Consider the following 21,262-nt stretch of genomic DNA (forward strand, 5'->3'; position numbering starts at 1 on the left):
AACTTGTATACTTTCTTTAATATTCATAAAATGGAATACAAATGTTGTCCCAAGTACATAGAAGACTCTAAAAACTAAAAAGGTGTAAAACATCGGAGGAAGGAAGGACTCATTAGATATTAAGTCTGCCACTAAAACCGAACCGGTAGAGAAAGAGTGCAGAGCTCTCGGAGCATGTAACGGTAAAAATCTTCAGGCACAGTCACCATAGTGTGGGAGTCATTACAAAAGTGAGGAGATTTGGCTTTTGTAATCCGCACACAACAACACAATCATATACGGATTGGAACACAAGAAATCTGTAAACAAATGTTCTCCATAAAAAAGGTCTCTGACTAGGCGCTTTCTTTCGGAATAAGGGGGAAAAGGCTTGCGAGCATCTCCAGCGTAAGAAAAGCATTAAAAAAAATAAAAACGGTGATTGAACAGAGCCATTGTATTCAAGTCCTGAGTTTTTTTAAAACAAAACATAAAAGGCCAAAAAAATGGAAAATTTTAAAACACTGACGAACCCAAGGAAAGTTTAACAGTAAACAAGATTGATAGTTTCCAGGCCCGTGACGGTCACTTGAGTGAGCTGAAATAAATCAGTGAAATCAGAAGGTGGGCTTCATCCAGTCCGCTGGTGGATTGCTAGTCTCTCAGGAGAAGGGGAGAGGGGTCTATTGGCAGCAGAAGCTGTGGTCCAGCTCTAACCAGAGGTGGCCTGTCAGTCAAGGCAGCGGGGTTCATCGGCGCGGTTGGTGTCGGGTAGGTCTGGGAGCGGGTGCCACGGCACAGGAAGGCGTTGAGGCAGAAGCCGCAGCATCCTCGGCCTCCTCCAGCTCTCCCTGGAGCTCCTGACTAACACTGGACTGCAGTGCCGCCGGCGTCAACCACTCCTTTGGCAGACAGCTCTGAAGGAAGGGCACACAAGAGCTGAAGTAGGCCAGTCGGTTCACCCAGCGTGGGATTTCTCGACCACAGAGGATCTGGGGCAGATGTGAGGAGGATATGGTGAGATTTTTGGCTCTTTATGGCACTAGATTAATGTACATACTTCCCTCGGCTTACCTCTGATAGTGCTGAGGAAAAGTGATTGCAATTCTTGTGCATGAGGTGGTAGGCGTTCCCCTTATATTCCTTCCCCATTTCCTCCACAATTCTCTCCACATCCTCTTCTGCGAAGTCTGTGCTCCCTAAAACAATGGCCTCTCTGAGAAAGCAAGTAGAAAGTTAAGAGAGAGGCTGAGAGAGGAAGAAGTTCTCACAAATATATCCTTTCAGTCTGATCGCTGTGGAGGTAAATATTCTGACTCACTTGAATTTGAATGTATCTCCGAGCTCTGTGGCTTCACCAGGTGTTATCTCAAATATACCTGAAAAAGGATAAGGATGTCCTCCATAGGCAAACTCTGCAACACAAGAGAAAGTACGAGTTAGAACCATTAAAATGTCTTCATAATCTGCCTTTACAGAGAGATCATTTGTATTGTGCTACAGTGCACATTTTTATGATTTGCAAGCATTTTAACGGCTTGCCACTTTCAAATCATTTTACACGCACACTGTTCTGATATACAGTTTTCAGAGCGCACACACCCGAAGTGTGTAAACAGGAAGCCAGCTGTCACAGCACATGAGTACTGGACCAAGTTCTTTTTTTCTGTCTTGTTGTCTCTGTCAAATACATGCAAGGTTATGTCAAAACACACAAGGTTCACATAAAAGTAGTCAGTTATACTGTATCTTAAGTGAATGTAATTTGTTTGAGATTACATTAGATCTTTAGATTCGATCTTAAAGTGACAGCAGCCCAATACACCTGCTGCTGTCAGTGTCAATGTTAATCAAACAAAGGAAAAAACCATTAACTCACTGCTCTTGACTTAAGAAATTTCATTTCATTCGCTTTAATAAGAATCAGTGAATATTTAAGTCATACAGTGAAGACTATGCAGTGTGGTTTATTTTGATTATTAAATTACTTGAATGCTGCTATAAAATAGACCTATTGTTCATGAAAATGTTTAAGCACTGTTTATTTCATTTGTATTTATCGTATAATGTATATCTTTTAGTAGTTTGTATCCTTGTACTTATTTTAACTTAACTATTTTAACTTATTTTAAAAAACTTAAATAAAGATTAAAATAAATTAAATAAAGTGAAATAACCACCCCTAGTTTGGCCTAAATGGTCCAATAGGTTCTGTTTTTTTCTTTTATGTTTTGTTTCCTTGTAGGGCTTATTTATATATTTAATTATTTTAATTTGTTTTATATATGTTTTAGTTTTATTACTTAGTAATTTAGTAACTTATTTTATTTCAGTGAATTGCCAAGGAAACATTTTAATTTTAATTCAGTTTAAGATTTTATGATTTAATCACTCGTGAATGTAAGTACACACTGATAGCTTAAGACATGAAACAAGGGGTTTGTGTGAGAAAACAAACAGTATTTATATAGTTTTTACCTCTTGTTAACAGCCGTCAAACTGATCTGAATCAGATGTCCAATTGAACCGAACTGAACCGTCTCCAGACGTAACACCGAAAGTGATCTCTCGCGCGTCTACGTCACGCATTGTTTACACAGGGATTTCGGAAGTTTTACCTTTCAATAAACATATTTATATATATCGAAATCGTCTTCCATTGCGATTTGCCGTATATCTAAATATGTTTGCAAAATAAATGCCAAACAAAACAACTTTTCTTCTTATTGAACTGGAAGCCTTTGGAGGCAGAAACCATACAAAATGTCAAGGTCTTTTCCTGTTGCATCAACAGATCATCTATGATGCGAGGTTTAGTCATGCTTAGACATCTTTCTTTGAAGCAGTCATGATGCAAGTTAACTGGCGTTCTGAGTAGCTTGACTCATTTGTGTCTGAGTCATAATATGAACCTTACCTCTGCCATAGATCTCAATTCCTGAGTGAAAGACTCCAATTCCCAGAGAGGTAGTGAACTCATTGATCCAGTACTATAAGGAAACATAACAAGTCTGAGCGACATACTGCCACATGGTAAACGTTTTTCAAGGACAACTAGAATGATTTGCAATCTTAAATCCAAAAAGCACAATACAAATGTGTCTTTATACTCAATACAATAGATTCTCAATTTCCATAATAAACCATTCTAAATTATGGAATACTACGGAGATTTGTGGAACTAAATGAGCTTTATGATTTTGTGGAATTTTGTGGGTGGCCTAAATATATGAAATGTTTATTCAAGAGCTAGCTATAAACATCAAAAATATATTCAAAATATTGAATAAACACACAGGGGATGGGGGATGCGTAGAACTGAATGAGCGTTACAATTCTGTGGAAACCTCTTCATCTTTTTGAAATTTTCTGTGGGTGGCCCAAATATTTGAAGTGAATATTCATAAGACAGCTATAAACATATCAAAAAAAGATTAACAATATATATTTGGACAAGGTTTTAAATGAATTGTTTTCTTATGCACATTACAGTATCTCTACAACTACTCTACTAATCCATAATGAACTGCTGTGCAAACATTAAAGTATGCATGGATATGTACAGACAGGCAAAGTGACTGAGCACTTGACAAACCCTTACATCCAAATCCATCCCATTAACAAGTCTGTCAAGTTGTAAATTGCAAGGAAGTACCTGACAGCTGCTCTCAATTGATTACGTGTCACCAGAAAATAAGATGAACAATGCTTTTCAGCATTAAGTGTGCAGCAGTAAATTATCTAGCCTAATACATTCATACCTAAAAGTAGCCAAGATGCATATTGCTCCAAAATATAAACTTAAGGATTTTGGCACAGTGTAAATGTATTTGTTTTGTTGAAACAATTTAAAATAATAATAAGAAAAATAAGAGTAAGGGATGAGAGAAGTTACACTTCTAACTACACATTCAGTGTTGTGAATTAAGATACTTATCCTCATGGCCTCAATTATGTCAAAGCCTATTATATATATCCTTCATCACAAAACTGGGGATTAGTCTTTCTGTGATCAGCAACTAGCTTCTAAGTGTGATTTTCAGCAAGAGTACTCCCATGGCAATAGAGAAAATCAAATCTACAAGTTCAAACTTGGACTATGTGGGAGATCTCACCCTGATAAGTTTCTATGGGAACTGCTGTAGGCTAGGCGGACCTTTAATTTCAATTAAAAAAACCTTATAGTCATGCAATGTTCAAAAGGGATACTCCACCCAAAGATGCAAGTTGTTTGGCACCATTGACTTCCATAGTAAAAAGAAAAAAAACTATGGAAGTAAATGATGCCCCACAACTGTTTGGTTCCAATCGTTCTTCAAAATATCTTCCTTTGTGTTCAGCAGAAGATAGAAACTCATACTGGTTTGCAACAATTTGAGGGTGAGTAAATGATGACAGAATTTTCATTTTTGGGTGGAGTTTCCCTTTAAGGGATCATGGGTTTATGATACTTTAACATTTACAGTTATTCACCCCCGAAATTACAAACTACACATTAGAAATCACAGCCCACTAGTCTGCCAAAAACATTAGCACTGACAATTTTCCCATCTCTAGCTAAATGGACTGTGTAATGTGTAAATCTCCTATATTGTTTATATGCTTAAGTTAACAGCTTGTAAAGCGATTCCCATCCAAATTACAATTACTTGACAATTTCTAAAAAACCCTGGGACAGCTCAAATTTCTAGTCTTAATCTTTATGTGAGAACATAAGCTTAAAATAGCCCAACATAAGTGAGGAGGCCTAAGGAAAGTATACATTTCCATGACCCTGTTTCAAGGGGTCAATGAGACACATGAGACAGACTAAATCTTTAAATGGACACTATTCACGTTACTTAGAGATCAATGACACTGTAGAAGGTACTGTCAATATTACCAGTCAATTTTCTGTAGTCTCCTTTCAGCCCACAATGCATTTGGTGTAAAATGAATGTGTTATTATGATGTATATGAATAATACGCCTTCCACAACACAAAGTGACTACCGCTATTTTAATTGCTACATATAATATTTGACATAATGTAAAGTAAACCACTATTAGATAAATAGATTTTAAAAACATGTAAATCAATAAAAACCTCTTTCAATATAGATAGATAGATAGAATTCCACTGCTGAATATGGTTTTAAAAAGTTATTGAAATAATGTGGACTGATGGGTTTAACAAAAACGTATCGGTTATGTACCGGTGCCATTCTCTATATTCCCTATGAGCGCTTATGTACAGTGCTGGCCCGCGTTGCTGGCCACCTATTTACCCACTTATCTGGGTACCCCGGGAAACCCTGGGTGGTGTTGAAAAAGGGTTCCTGTAGCGTAAGCTAATTTACGCAATACTAGAGAATCTCTCGTAATAAGAGATGTCAGTTACCAAACAAAAACCTTGGTTCTCTAGAAGAGGGAACGAGTATTGAGTAACCAGCCGTGCTCGCGCCAAGAGCGATATTCGCTTCAATATATGCTACACCACGCCCATTCTGGCGGGCTATGACGCTGTGAAGGCGCCAGCGCCCTTAATTGGACGTGATGTCACATCTGGCTCACGGTCGGCTGTGCAGTTCCAGCAGGGCAGCCTATGAGCATGCTAGACAGCCTGCTCTATGTCTGCTAGCTGCTGCACTGTGTTCACAATGAATGACAAATGTATATACCAGGATAATTTTTTGGCTTCAATATCTCGAAAAGATTAATCTTTCCCCGTAGCGTAAGCTAACTTACGCAATACGAGAGAACGTCTCGTAAGAGAACATATACCATATCATTTAACAACCTCGTAACTCGCACTCACAGCAAGTCTGTCTTTAATAGTTTATAATTGTAACAGACTGTTTGATTATTTCCGCTGACTCGCTCTGAAACTCGGGCTTGGCTGAGAATGGAAAACTTGAAGCGGAGTTGTACGCGAGTGATTACATTATCTGTCGCTCTTCTCCACTTGTATCCGATATTACAGTCCGGAATTTATTATTTTCCGTGCTCGTTGACACCATAGATTGACACACGCAAAGCTTGACGCTTGCAAGATATTTTAAAACGTTCTGAAACACAAGTTACTTGATATGAATTATTTATTATTGGACTATAAAATAAATGTTACTCGCAATTTTTATTTTGCTGAAGTATTTTTTAGAGACCAGAAGCTCTCTTATTCGCGTGATACTGATTAATTAAGCATTTTTCGAAAGCAGGGAGAATACAGAGTTTAGCATGACTTTTTAACAGCAGTCTCAGATCACACAGGTGGATTCGAATGACAGTTGAATTAACTGGGTCACAGCTTTCAGATAGATTGTCGTATACAGCTGATACACTTGATGAACTTTTAATGCAGATATTTGCATATAATGTTAGACTTAAATGTTGTTAAATGAAATAAAGGATGAATCCTCGGATATGCTGCCAATGAAATGTTCTCAGCTTAGACCAGGGCCGGCACTAGCCATTTGGGTGCCCTAAGCACAAATGCTTGGTGGTGCCCCCATACCCCCCACCCCACCCCACCCCCCAACCACCCATACCCATGTATTTTAGCATTGACCCTGCATTCAGAAATACAAGACAAAATATTCATGGATTCTACTGAATCATTAACCATCATACAAAAATATTGCACACATTAGTCTTTTATATAATATAGGCCTATGTGTCACTGGAACATTTAAAACTCAAAACTCTATTCTACCTTTAAAAGAGGTCTGATGAGGCACAATATAATAATTCTGTACAAAATTTGTAGGGCTGGGAAAAGATTAATCGTGATTAATCGCATCCAAAATAATGTTTGTGTCTACATTAATGATATAGGCCTATGTGTGTGTGTACTGTGTATAGTTATTTTGTATATATATATAAATGCACATTTGCATGTATGTATTTAAGAAATATTTGTTATTTATATATAAAATATTTTAATTTATATATAATATAAATTATCTATAAATATATACAGTATATACATGCAAATATTTCTTAAATATATATGTGCATATGTGTGTATATTACAAAATAATTATATACAGTACACTCACAGATCATGTAGAAACTTTTATTTTGGATGTGATTAAGCTTTTCCCAGCACTAATAATCTAATCTAATAATAATTCTAATTGCAGTTTCACCAACAGATGTCGCCCTTGGGCCTTTGACCGCATTATCCGCATAGAACAACAACGAAAAAACGTATCTAAGCGGTCTTCCTTTTCTTCTCAAACAAACTAACTGCATCTTAAACAGCCCAAGTTTAAAAATTTCCCGGAGAAACCCCCGGACCCCCGTTAAAATAAAAGATTCTACATGCTGAGCAAAGCCCGGGATCATTTGCACAACTACTAGCGACGCCCCCCTGGACATGCATACACGAAGCAAGGGCGCCTACAAAACTAACACTTTTATTTAAAACATTGTCTTAACTGCAAGCGAGTATTATCCCGCTGTCTCTTCTTTTCCCCTTTTTCCGCCCCCGACTCTTTGTGCCTTTTCGAGGCCATGTCTGATGTCGATCAGGTGTCTGCCAAATTTGACACTGATTGAGGAACAGACCACTGCAAGGTGGGGAAGGGGGGGCACCAGAGGGAGACTGGCACAGGAGATTCACCTTTTTCTCCAATTTGGTCTAGCCTAGGCATATTACTTTTGTATTGCTTTTGTATATTAACATGCTTTAGACATATTTTATTTGTTATTTATACTAGTAGCCTATTGTGATGATTTTTCACGACCCAGATTTTTTGGTGCCCCCCCAAGCACTTGGTGCCCTACGCGCAGTGCGTGATGTGCGTGTGCGGAGCGCCGGCCCTGGCTTAGACTAATATAAAGCATTATCTCTATCTCAAAGCATGCTGACATGGCTGTGCCTCAAACCCTAGTAAACTGACCTACGCGTTCAAACGTGTCCAAAATGCTCCCTAAGTAGGCATCATCTCGTTTTTTAGGACACAGCCATTGGATGTGTTGGACTAATGCCAACACTAGACACCTCGTCCCAGGGGTGAGTTATAAGTATTTGTTTAAAGGCACCTACCATATCATAAACGTTCAGAATAACCGGCTCGTTTGCCATCACAGGTTGGTATCGTAATGTGTTTTTCTTTCACTTTAGCTACTGCTGCTGCGGTTCTCCTCCTCCGTTTTTCTTTCAACTCTATTTCTTAGCACCCGGAATTATGTTTTCCCCCTTGTAAGCACCGCTGCTGCGTCCTCTTGACTTTTGCTGGATTAAAACAGTTTAGAGACATCTATGAGCTGGTCCTGAAAGGGGTTTTCATTGATTGAATTTTTAGGCCACTTCTATTTAGTCCAGCTACAGGGAGTAGCGACGCTGCTAGGCTAACTGCCATTTAGCTTCTTGACCAGCGGAGGCAAAAATGAACGGCACACAAAAGATAAAAATATCCGTAAAGTCTCAGCCATTCAGACGACGAAGTGATATTTACAGTGAACGGAAATGAAAGCAGATCTACTTAAGATAAAAAGGAAGACGTTAGCACCAGCGATGTGAGCAGCCTCCCCCGTTTTATGTCTGATGATAGTGCGGGTGAACTGAGTGCGCGTGCCTGATGATGCTGCCCAGCCTCACAGCAGTGCATTACTGCCACTCTGATGCTTTTATAGAACAAAACACCCTCCACACCATTACATTAATGTATCCTATCGATATACACCCTTACAGTGTTAAAACCAAATATGTCAACATTTTACTAATACATATTTATTGATAACGTTTTTTTGTGGAATAGAGAAAAACTGTATGTGCTTTGCTTTGTGTTTGGGGAAGGAATGAGAATGACAATTAACACTTGATTATAAAATAAATGTATGAGAGTTTCAGATTACTTGCAAACCAGATTGTATCAGAAGAGTGTAGGCTGTAGACGAAAAAAAATGTTTCCATTTCAGAATTGCTTAACTGATATCTTGATGACACTTTCTGATGTAAGAGTTATTACAATTCATATCCAAAATATTAACACCTCCAATAACAAGTTTAGGAGTCTGCCACAACACTGACTTGTAACTGAGATATGCTTTCACAAGCTGAAGCAATTTAATGGTAATGTTTTTAACAATCATATGGTAATCTCTACATGTAGATTCAATCCCTGAGAGAGCAAAAAATTGTTGATAATTATAAATCTCAGCATTACAATTTAAGTCGGAAATAAAAATAATTCCCTTATCAAACCATTATTTTTTTACATAATACTTTTGCTTTTAGATAATACATATTTATATTACATGTGTGAGGGGAGAAATTGTTTAAAGGCTATTTCCCATACATCTAGTGATTGCTTGTGAAAATTAGATAATTTTACGGGAAGTTTACTAAATTTAAAGTCACATGATAATAAAAAGTTTAACCACATGCACTTTTCAAAAAAACAAATTGGGCCAGGCAATGTTTTATTCAGTTGGTTTTAAAAATGGTGTTAAGAGTACTGAAATCAAGAACATTGAGCCTGCCATTTTATTGATTATTAAATATCTGTTATTTTCAGGAATAAAATAGCATGAAATAGAAATGAATAGCTTACCTTTGGATTCCATTTGGGCTGCAAATACAGCATGAAGATCACAAAAGCTGAGTGAAAAAAAACACACAAAAAAACACAAACAGCATGTTAAGTTTCTGCCATCAAGTGGTCAAGATCATCAACTACAAATAATAAACTGTAAACTATCTACGAATTATTAGCATCCAAAAATAAGCTTCAGTACGACAGACCTATTATTAATGAGTAACATAATTCTTGGAACTCCTATTCATAATTTCGTAGGCTTGGTCAAGGTTACCCAGTTTTTAAGAGTTGTGAACAAAACAGGTCCTGTAATTCTAATATAAATGTTATGAATATAAATACATTCCATTTTCTTTCATTGCTAATAAACCACATGACTACTCATATCGCCTGAATTAATGATCTGAAAAGATAAAATTGCACTGAGATCCCCAGGCCTCTTCATGATGCTTCTCATCAACTATTTCCATGTTTGGGCCTCATGAAGGCAAGCTACAGACCCAAAGGAAGGTTTTGTTTCAACAACACACTTCCAAAAATCTGATGCATGGTTGCATTGAAGTAGTCTTTTCGATGAAAGTTCTCTTACACTATAAGTTTGCATCAACACTGCGCACATATTTGTCTCCATCAAAGAAAATAAAAATATCAAAACAGTTGGACAGTACATCCACTGTACACTGTAAAAAATGTTTTAGATATTTGTTATCACAACATTTTTTTCTTTTGTCAAATCAAATAATTGATTTAGTTCAGATAACTTATTATTTTGAGTTTCTGATGATTCAATAAATCTCCTTCATTGAATTAACTCACTTTTTTCTAGTTCAATCAACATAAAATTTGAAGGCAACCAAGGTTACTTAATTTTTTAAGTTAAACCCACAATATTTTTTTTTCCAGTGTATAACAATCTTCTTCCTCAAAACAGTATGTGTGGCTCATATTGCTAATTGTTTCTTGTGAGCTGTGAGACTTTAAGAGAACTCATGACTATCATCAGTTACCTCACATGTATTTCACTGGGAGAAAAACTGACCTGTCATGGCATGCAGTCCTCATAACTGCCTTGTAGTTGTTGTTTTCAAAAATATGTTAATAACTCCATGACAAAAACAACACAGTGCTTCTCATTTATCTCAATTGCTGATCAAAATTACAGCATCCATATCTAAAAAATACACAGGCCTATGACAGATTCTCACCAGATCCTTTGATGAATTTCTAAGCACAAACCTGCAAACGACATATTGAGAAAATGATTAAGCAATGCGTGGTTATGTGGTTGAATTTGTCTGTACAAGAATCTTTAAATGGTATGCCATTTAAAGTACTCACAACAGATCAGTGTTGTTTGTCCTTTCTCTGTAGTCTGCATCCTCATAAATGCTAAAGGTCTGAAAGAAAAGATGCTCTCAATAAATATGACACTGCATTTTATATATATATATATATATATATATATATATGTATGTGTAAATACATGGCTTATGATGAGCAAATGTAAGAGAATATTTAATTATGTGAAAATAGCATTACTGTATATACGGAAAAAGCTGCTACACATTTAAATAGAGACTAAATTATATTTATTTAATATGTCAAATGTTTGTAAAGTCGTGTAGCCTACAGCCATGAACCTTTTATGCTGAAAGATTTAACTGAATGATTTTTTTTTCTTTTTTTTTGTCCGTGGGATACCATGGAAATGAGTATTAGTTCAATAACTTACCTTTCTGTCAGTTTTAACCTGCTAATAACAGTGATGAGGAATGATACAGTCTATATATGGTATTTTGTTTTTTTACAGTGCTTGAAACCAATACGGAAGTAAATTAAACTGTAATTCATCGACTGGCCGTTTGAGGCTGGGTGCAAAAGTAAATCAAATCTGTATCTCCCCCATGTTAAGGTTAAAATGTTAAAGGTGATTTTAGTCTATATAGCTTTTGCCCTTCATGACAACTGTGAGGGGGGTGATTTTTTTTACAACTGTAAACATACGTTTAAATTATATTAAGCTTTAAAGTTCTGCACAATTAATTAAGGGCGTTTGCCTCATTTCAGGGTTAACATTAACATACTCGGAGTTTTCACTTAACTTCTTTTCTGAAACAGGCCCCAGAGCAAGTGGTTTTGCCATAACTCTATCCCTCCACCCATTAGATCCATAGAGGTGGAGCTAGATTAGATCGTGAACGTCTAGAGAGGGGGAACTGGACGTCATTTGGCTCTGCAGTGAGAGAACCGTGGAGACGCTGGTACGCAAGCGGTGCTCCGCCCTTGGTGTCTCACTCAGGTGCGCGGCTGTACTTGTGTCGGAGAAGCATTGCGGAGCTGCAGGGAGAGCAGAGGGGATACAGTCATGTCAGACAGCGGGAATGCTCAGTCACAGGACGAAGTATCCCACGGCGAGGATAGTACGAGCCGGGTGACGAGCCCAAGTGTGGGCAACAGAGTGACCGTGGTGCTCGGAGCGCAGTGGGGCGATGAAGGGAAAGGAAAGGTGGTGGACCTGCTGGCTCAGGACGCTGACATGGTCTGCAGATGTCAGGTTAGTTTATGATCAATATAATTCAGTAACTTACTTAACGTTACTCAGAATATGCGAATATATCTCCGGTGGGTTGTGTAGTTGTGATGCGCTGTGTAACTTACATCATCAACAAGCTTGTACGGAAATATGCATGGCATCAGTGAGCAGCCTATGTAGTATGGAAATGAATGTTCAGTGCTGTGAGTGTTCGTGTAGCATGTGATTACAGAACTTGTTTGATGGCCAATTCTTGGGAAGCAGTTAGCTGCTGTTTTATTATAGCGGAAATGGAAATTACAGCGCGCTTCCATTATTATCGACTACGCTAGTCATGTGCACGCGAGCGACGTAAAATAAAATGCAGCGCTTCCTGCGTACTGTTTTAGCTACGCTAGCAGTGCACTATGTAGGGTGTTTGCTAATGTCACCTTGACTGAATTATGTGATATCGAAGCGTTGTTTGCCCATTGGAGGCCTGAAATTAGATGTTATTTTCTTGTAGGGTTAATATTGGATTATCTGGGGTGTTCTGGACAGATGTAAACACAGACTCAATTGTCAATGACGTTCGAATGTGTGGTATTTATGAGTATTACAGTCAAACCATATGTTGTTTATATGCTAATTGTTAATAATTAAAGTAATGGTTACTCAACATTAACCTCCAGCTATTTGATTTTCTCCCGTTGTCTCGTGTTATGTTTACACATCCTGCGGCTCACTAATTGTTCAGACATGATGTTCTACAACTTTGGTCTGCCTTTAGTAACATTTAGCTATACTTTCAATCATTAGAATAGATTTGTGTTTAAAAATAACAATTAAATTGGGTTTATATTTTATACAAAATGTAACATCAAACAACCACCTGTAAAACCTCCTGTTCTCATAAGTCAATAGCCTACTTCATATAGCCTAGCCTACATTAAACAGAATTATTAATAGCATGTACACACTTGAAGGAAACATTTATTTGTCTTTAGAGAGGGAAGAGGTAAAAAATGTAACAGTAGACTTTTGATTTCATCACTGTAGAAACACTTGACAGTTGTTTTTGGCCATCTGATGGTGTTGTTGACCCATATCATGACTACTCAAGAATCAGTGACCTCTTAATACAAGGTTTCCATGCTCATGAAAAACATGGTAATATAATTTTAAAATGGTTGTTTCCATCAATTAAAAATATCTATTGTTAAACAGCTCAGGTAATAAATTATAGTTTACATAGCATATTGCTCCATAATGTGTCAACAGATCTCCTATTGCACATCAGAAAGTAACAGCCGGTGTCACTATAATAGCCTTATGAAATTTGGACTGCTGTGCTCTCACTTAACCAAGAAACACACACGTATGCATCTGTTCTATTATTTGATTATTATTTTTTATTATTTGCATACAGTTTTTGATAAAAAATAGATTTGTGAAGAAAGGACTTTTAGGGACAACTGGGCAAATTGTTGTGGTATTCTTGCCCCATTGGTTGTGTCGTGTTATGTGTTATGCTTGAGAGCACACATTGGTAGCAGGCCGATTAACGCCACTCCCGTCGCTATGCTTGGAATTGATAACAGGCTCACATTGCAAGGATTCTCTCCTAAGAAGTTAGTATTCAGACACTCAATGGCACACTATGCAAACTGTCATGTGTGTGCTGTGCAAACGGATGGAACAGAAATCAGATAGTGTTCGTCTTTTTATAAAAACACTGCACTCAGCAGTATGACTGGTTTTCCTTACGGGCAGATGCAATGGAAGAAAGGCCGTCATGCTGTTCCGTGTCACACCAATTTTGTATGTCGGTCCAGAAACTAGAGGATCAAATATGAAGCAGTGTCAACAGCCATTGCAGGCTGTACCTCTTTTTGTGATATCCAATTTATTTGCAGATTAAACTCTTTTTTTATGTAAACCTAATTTGTGTGGTTAAATCTGTTTTACTAGAACAATATTGGGAAAAACAAATCAAGTTGGTTTTTGTGGCTCTCTTCTTTATGGTTTTCCGGGCATGTGGGCTTGTTAAATGTTTTAGATTAGGTTCTAGCTGCTATCTTTAGCCGAGCCAGGTATACAGGAATGTACTGAAATCTTTGTGAGCTTGGCCTGCTGTATAACCGTCTATAGAAGTGTTTATGAATATCTTTTAGTCAAGCTACACTTTTGGTATCACATTTCTTTCTTGATCAGCCACTGTAAGACCAAGTCTGACGAGAATGAACGCTCTGACAGATAAGATATATCGATACAATTTGCTGTATTGACTCTGTAATTGACACAATTTGTTTCAGACAATATATCGCTCACTTATTATTTTAACTTCAAAGTCTTAACTTATTTTAAACATAAATCACAGGCATGTCTGAATTATCTGCTTGATAATTCAGTCTCTGTGGAGATCTCTTGACTGCAGTGAGTGTTGTGGTGGTCAAGCATGCTAACTGTGTAATGTGCAGCTGTTTTTATCAGTGAGTTCAAGTATGCTGGCCTGCTGATAATTATGCTGCCGATTTAAACCTAGTGTTAATCAATTAGACCTTAATGGAGAACTCCGGCGCAAAATGAACCTTTGGTCTAATAAAACATTGGTACCTAGTCATCCGTGCTCTGAGATTTGTTTTCATGATAATCGAATGTAAAGAGTTTCATCTCTAAAAACTGTTTAGCGTATAATGCTATACTGGGGGTATTACTCTTACTAAGTAAAAGAAATCGCTAGTTTATACCACTAACAAGGCTCAAAATAGCCCCACACTAACACAGTAACATAATGAGGGTCCATACATGCAAAACGAAGCATTGAGAACTTTGTAACTGTACAGACCGTTTTATAAGAAGATATTTTATAAAGACAGTCCACTTCGTGTATACAGACAGGAGCTATCTTTGGAAAACAGCCTCGACAAGTCAAACCACGAACATCGTGCTGAGTGAGCTGAACTGTATGAAGTTCGGCGAACTTCTGAACTGTATGAACGGCGTTTGGGGATCGACTTATCAAGACTATTTTCTAAGATGATAAAAATGTAATCATACATACTCTCTGACTCTGTATACTCCCACACAAAACAAACCAAGCCAGATAGAGCGCAATATTATAATCTCACCAGAGTCAACATACAAGACTATATTCAATCAAACTAGTTTTTGGTTCCGTACTTTTAATGCTGATGGAATGCCTGGTGCACTGTGTCATTGTGCGTGATAAAGTGATAACTCTGCTAGTAATCCCTGTCAGTTTACTCAACCTCTTGTTCCTCTTTAAACAGACATTGGAGCAGATCACTCACTGTTAGTCTGCTAGGTTTGGAACACTGGATGTCATCCAACACAGCCTAAAAGAGTGTCATGAGAACAAATGTGACAAACATCATATGAAAGTAATTTTCTCTGAAACAAACTATACTGGAAGTAATTTCCCTAGAAGCCACATCTAATAATATGGTGTAGTGTGGTTACAAATTTGCATTAAAGTCAAGATGAAATCAGAATTGATCCTATTTATTTACTTTATACAATGTGTCGTGCACTGTTTTTTGGTGCTGAACATTCCAAAGGAAAAAATAAAAATATATTTGCTGAAGTAACTCTATTGGGATCAGTTTTCACAATTCCTTCTCTTCCCAATGGAGTCAATATAGAACAGATGAATACTTTAGTACTATGCTGTGAGTATTTTGCTCACAGAAACATCACATTCCTTACATGAATCCAATGCTTCTCAAGTTTCTAAAGTGTCAGCATGCTGCTATTAACAATATGATGGATCGGGTCAATCTGTGCTTAAATCTCCTTGATTTAAAAGCAACCTTGTAATAGGAGTCCATAATAGTAATGCTAAAGCAAGCAACGCTTTTGGTCACCATGGGTATGAGAACATCGTAAATGGATCTAAAAAAGGAGAGGCATCCACACGCATGCACTACTAAACTGGTCAAACGAGACCTGCCTGGAAATAGCTCTGCACTTTTCCTTGTTGGATTTATTGAGCACACTTTATGGGAACTCCCTCAGACTTGGCATGAGGTCAGAGCTGATCGACACCATGTTGAAAACCGACACATGTGATGATTCTTAAGGATGTGAACAGCAGTTGACGTACCAAGTGTGCGTTGTAATCTATGGTTTCCCTGCTCTTTAGTCATGTGTCAAGTTCAACAAGTATGGAATCTTGTAATGGCTGTTCAATTGAAAGTGAAATAATTGAAACCTTGCAGATCTGGAATGTGTCTGAAGTCCTTCCTTATGTTGTCTAATGGAGCAGTAGAGCTATTCTCACATTAAATCCACACCTAACAACCAAAATCAGTGTTTTCATGCTTCAAATTTCCATTTCACAACTGCTTGTCTAAGCATGTCTGTACCATACCATAGGAATGCTTGATGTTAGGTATGAACAAAATAACTTCCATTGTATGGAAAAAAAATTGAGGCATTTCTTAAAATATATTTTATGTTCCACAGAAGAAATAAAGTCACAATATTCTGGAATGACATGAGGGTACTACATGATGACAGAACTTCCCAAATTTGTATTATTTCTTCTCAAGGATTGAAAAGTCGTTGTGTTCTTCTCTCCTGTAGGGGGGCAACAATGCAGGACACACGGTTGTGGTTGATTCAGTGGAATATGATTTCCACCTTCTACCCAGCGGGATTATCAACCCTAAGGTCACTGCCTTCATTGGTGAGTATGTTAAATTACCCCACTCTTTTTGAGTAGTGTGGCTTGTATGCAACCAGTACAGCATAAAGGTCTGCATTGGTGGTCCCTACTTTGAGGATGCCACCCTCTCCTGTTAGAGTGTCTGGATGCGGGCCAGCTTATCCAGACTAATATAGCTGAGTGCATTCAATGCAGTTTATTTGCAAAAATCCAATTTTGCTAATGGCCACCATTGTGTTCTGGCCTTCTGATTCATATGTCAGCGCTGTATATTAGTATGATCTATAGGAAATGCTTGATGTTGGTAGTACAAAGCACTTTACCACTTAATGTAAGCATACTCAGCTTGTACAGGTTTAATATTTCTTACCTCTTGTTCCATGTTTTAAGATTTCACACTGTACAATTTTAAAGCCTGCTAATGTTTTATTAAATTCATTTTCTATATTATACAGTGTAATAACAAAACCAAGAGAGCAACATTACAACAGGTAACATTTGTACTAGTGGCTAAAGGCTGAACATTCAATTTTTAAAACACTAATTCGACACAGCCAGGAGACAGGTAAACTGTTTCACCTTTTTTTAAGGGTGAAATTTTTTTTTGCATATATGCAAAGTTAATAATGTTCATTGGACAATAATTGCATGTCCATCTGTGGAAGTTTTGCCACTGAAACTGAACACAGCATGACACAAGAAACAAGTTTCTGTGCATGAATATTAATGAGGTAAGTTGTCTGTTGCTAAACGACTCATTGTAACGTTCTAGCGCCGCATTATTTAACACTCCAGGGTTAAAATTGGCCTTTTTCCCAGGGAAAAAGATGCTGTTAAACTCATGGTTAAAGGAGTAAAACTTTAAAAAAAACTTTTGCTGATAATTTACTCACCCCCATGTCATCCAAGATGTCCACGTCTTTCTTTCTTCAGTCGAAAAGAAATTAAGGTTTTTGATGAAAACATTCCAGGATTTTCTCCATATAATGGACTTCAATGGGAACCAAACGGTTCAAGGTCCAAATGAGAGTTTCAGTGCAGATTCAAAGGGCTTCAAACGACACCAGACGATGAATAAGGGTTTTATCTAGGATCCTTCGAGTCATGACTCGAAAAAAGATTTGTTCATTTTGATGAATGAGTTTTAACAAGAGAGTCACGAACGCTCATCACAGAACTGAGCAAGGCGAGCATTTGAGCTTATAAAACTTAAACTTTTTTATTTATGTTTGAAATGATTGATGGTTTCGCTAGATAAGACCCTTATTCATCATCTGGTGTCGTTTAAAGCCCTTTGAAGCTGCACTGAAACTCTCATTTGGACCTTGAACTGTTTGGTTCCCATTGAAGTCCATTATATGGAGAAAATCCTGGAATGTTTTCATCAAAAACCTTAATTTCTTTTCGACTGAAGAAAGAAAGACATGGACATCTTGGATGACATGGGAGTGAGTAAATTATCAGCAAAAGTTTTTTTTTTTTTAAAGTGAGCTACTCCTTTAAGTGTAGTTTGAAAGCCCTGATATTGGACCGTGTGACTGACAGCTGCTCATTTAATTACAGGTAATGGTGTAGTCATTCACCTGCCGGGTCTATTCGAGGAGGCTGAGAAGAATTTGCGGAAAGGAAAAGGTTTGTGTTTATCTGTTTGTGCCCTTGTGCTTTATATTTGAGTTTCAATGAGTATTGACTAACAGTGATTTTGCTTGCAGGTCTGGAAGGCTGGGAGAAAAGGCTCATCATCTCTGATCGTGCACACATCGGTAGGCTGATGGCTCTCATGATATATAAACACTATCAGATCCCTGAATTACATTCAGAGCTACAGGCAAAATGTGGCTTTGTAGGGTTGTAAACAATTTGATTTGATTACAGTGTCATTGCTAAATAATGTGATCTGGTCAAAATATGATTTGATTATTTTGTATTTGTAGTTATTTTTAAAAATGTGCTGAATACACTTGCACTATCATTCAAAAGTTTGTTTTTGAAAGAATTATCTTGTGTACAGAGCCCTTAAAGGGACATGGTGATGGAAACTATGAGATGGGAGGGGAAAAAATTACAATGCTCTTGCATTCCCCCAACAAACTTTGGGTTCCCTCAAACCCAAAATGTTTTGCTTTTCTTTGGGAAGCGCAAACATTTGCGAGAAAACACAAAAGCATTGACTTATCTGATTTCCCCGCTCCACCACCATGTTCCTTTAGGGGCTCCATATTTATGTTCATTGGCTGCCTTTATTTGCTCAAAAAACAGTGAAAACTGTAATATTGTGAAATTGATTGCAATTTAAAATAACGGCTTTCTATTTCAAATGTTTCTGAGTCTACTTTGATGAACAGATCAATCTGAATGGTAGTGTTTCTGTAGTTTGTAAGTATATGAAGTACATTGGGGATTTTGGATTTTGACATTTTTCTTACAACAAATACTTGATTGTGAAATTTAAGACTACATTTTGAAAGCCACCGTTTATCTACACATCCAACGTGTATAAATGATGTCCATGAGATTGTCATAATATTTGTCTTCTTTACATATACAACCATTTATAGCACACTTTGCATTGTGGAATATTTCTGATGTAATGAAAGCCTAAAGCTAAGCCCAAACTTTAACACTGTTCTTTTGATGCCTTGCAAACACGGGCATTTCCTTCTGGAACAGCAAATCTAGCTAGCTAGCTAAAATTCTCCAATTAATGCGTTGAAATTGTATTTGATTCTTCAATACTTTTTTATGTTTGTTATTTTGTTTTTAGTTTTTGGGTTTGAAGTGGGCAGATACCGCTCTCAAATGTCACATAATCAAAGAGTCCTTAACAACTTAATGGAATAGCATATCCAGTGAAATGAATGGTGTTTGAATTGCTATGCCTTTAGTGTATTGTTCTGAGACTCTTAGCAGGAGCTGTTGTAATGAAAGGACACTGGGATCCATTGTAGTCAACACAAGTGTTGTTATGGTGACCTGCTTTGGCATGTTGGGTTCAGAGCTCCGAGAGATGAGTTCCAGCACAGTAGTGCTCTGTCTCACTGTAATGTATACACTCTCCTGCCTCTAGTGTTTGATTTCCATCAAGCTGTGGATGGAGTCCAGGAACAGGAGAGGCAACAGCAAGCTGGCAAAAAGTAAAAACCCTGCTTTATGCACACGCATACAACACATGTTATGACAAGAGATCATAACAAAAGAAAAACTGCTTTGAGACGTAGTAGAGGCTTTTCTAACTTCTCTGCTTGATCTTAGTAGCTGACTGGTTTATCTGTATTTTTGCATTTTTTTTATAATGGACAAATGAGATGATGTTCTAGACTTGGATAAAACAAGCACGTTCCTATCTTCGAGGTGTTTTTTTTAAATGTGAAATAAATGATATATAGTTATAAATAATTATGTCTTGCAAAGTTAAAAGAAAATATTTTTTAATCTTAATACCTAATATTTATAATATTTAATACCTAATTTTTATCTAATATTAAATATAATATTGGCTAATGTGGATTTTCCCTGACAAAGTAACACAAGTTAACTTTAATCAAAGCTAAGTAAAGAAGCTGAATATTTCATAGTCCCTCTTATATTAAAACAATGTAATGTACAAATAAATGATACATCAATAATAATTCACTCAGTGTGTTCTAATGTAAGAATCATAAGAAGAAAATAGTCTATTATTCTTACATTCAATTTGTTAACATAAAGAGAACCCTTTAGAAAAGCTGTTACCTTTTGAAATAAAAATAGTAATATTGTGAAATTTTATGACATTAGTAATGTATTTCTGTGATGCAAAGCTGGATTTTCAGCATCAGTACTCCTGTTTTCAGTGTCACATGATCCTTCATAAATCATTCTAATATACTGATTTTCTGCTCAAGAAACATTTCTTCTTATCAATGTTGAAAACTTTATCATTAATATATTAAAGTTGTAAAAATTGTGCTTAATATTTTTCTGGAGAAAGTTCAAAAGAACATTTATCAGTCATAGAAACGTAAGAAAATGATTTTGAAAACTGTCACTTTTTTATCAATTTAATGCATTCTTGTTCAATAAGAATACATTTCTACCCCAAATATTTGAATTGTAATGTATGTAATTAAAATATAGTCACTTTTGTAAATATCAGTGTTTCTGTGGGTCCTAAAAAGTCTTAATTTGCCCTTACACAAAGTAAGACCTTAAAAAGATCTTGAATGAGAGCAGAAAGTCTTAAATTCATAAATTATGGCATTAAATGCTGTATGCATTGCAAAAAATGTATATCTTTTCCTGTTTTCCCATATAAATATTTTAACGTCCTTAAATTAAAATGCATTCACTTGAGATGCAAATGAAAAAGTCTTAAAAAAAATTGAAAAAGTCTTAAAAAATTTAACAAAATTAAGTCATGCTTAAAACAAGAACAAATATCTTTCATTTTGTTGAAAACGAATGAATTAGAATTAAGTTGATTTTTTTTTTCTCAGCGCAATGGCAGATATTTGTTCTTGTTTTAATCTCAATTTAAAATTAACATTAATTAAACTCAAAATTAAAATGATTTAAGACT

At 36.6% G+C, this 21,262-nt stretch overlaps 2 protein-coding genes across 4 annotated transcripts in view; one reads left to right on the forward strand and one right to left on the reverse strand.

Annotated features, from left to right (window-relative positions):
* Positions 1 to 9,564, reverse strand: desi2 (desumoylating isopeptidase 2). Of its 2 annotated transcripts, none has more exons than XM_089116937.1 (5): positions 9,518 to 9,564; positions 2,897 to 2,969; positions 1,301 to 1,394; positions 1,054 to 1,195; positions 1 to 971 (listed from the first exon to the last, which is right to left on the reverse strand). In XM_089116937.1, exons 1-5 carry the CDS (start codon positions 9,548 to 9,550, stop codon positions 729 to 731), a joined length of 585 nt encoding a protein of 194 aa, XP_088973063.1. In that variant the 5' UTR covers positions 9,551 to 9,564; the 3' UTR covers positions 1 to 728. The 2 variants fall into 2 exon arrangements, with proteins under 2 accessions (XP_088973063.1, XP_039528658.2); XM_039672724.2 differs by lacking the exon at positions 9,518 to 9,564 and adding an exon at positions 8,008 to 8,547.
* adss2 (adenylosuccinate synthase 2) overlaps positions 7,918 to 21,262 on the forward strand; it is a 20,697-nt gene continuing 7,352 nt past the window's right edge. Inside the window, exons 1-5 of one of the 2 annotated variants that reach the window (XM_089116935.1) lie at positions 7,918 to 7,974; positions 16,623 to 16,725; positions 18,268 to 18,336; positions 18,417 to 18,467; positions 19,772 to 19,838. In XM_089116935.1, coding sequence (XP_088973061.1) covers positions 7,933 to 7,974; positions 16,623 to 16,725; positions 18,268 to 18,336; positions 18,417 to 18,467; positions 19,772 to 19,838 — 332 coding nt within the window. In that variant the 5' untranslated portion in view covers positions 7,918 to 7,932. Of the gene's footprint in view, positions 7,975 to 11,705; positions 12,057 to 16,622; positions 16,726 to 18,267; positions 18,337 to 18,416; positions 18,468 to 19,771; positions 19,839 to 21,262 lie in introns of those variants that run through there. The other variant, XM_039672351.2, reaches the window with a different exon arrangement.

Source organism: Pimephales promelas, chromosome 11 (assembly GCF_988280905.1).
Source record: "Pimephales promelas chromosome 11, fPimPro1.hap1.1, whole genome shotgun sequence".
Lineage (NCBI taxonomy): Eukaryota > Metazoa > Chordata > Actinopteri > Cypriniformes > Leuciscidae > Pimephales > Pimephales promelas.

Coding starts and splice junctions, on each gene's coding strand:
- desi2 (XM_039672724.2), bottom strand. CDS start 8,046: ATGGCAAACGAGCCGGTTATTCTGAACGTTTATGATATG. Junction 2,970..8,007: donor TTCTGAACGTTTATGATATG/GTAGGTGCCTTT, acceptor GTTTCCTTATAG/TACTGGATCAATGAGTTCAC. Junction 972..1,053: donor TTTCCTCAGCACTATCAGAG/GTAAGCCGAGGG, acceptor CATCTGCCCCAG/ATCCTCTGTGGTCGAGAAAT.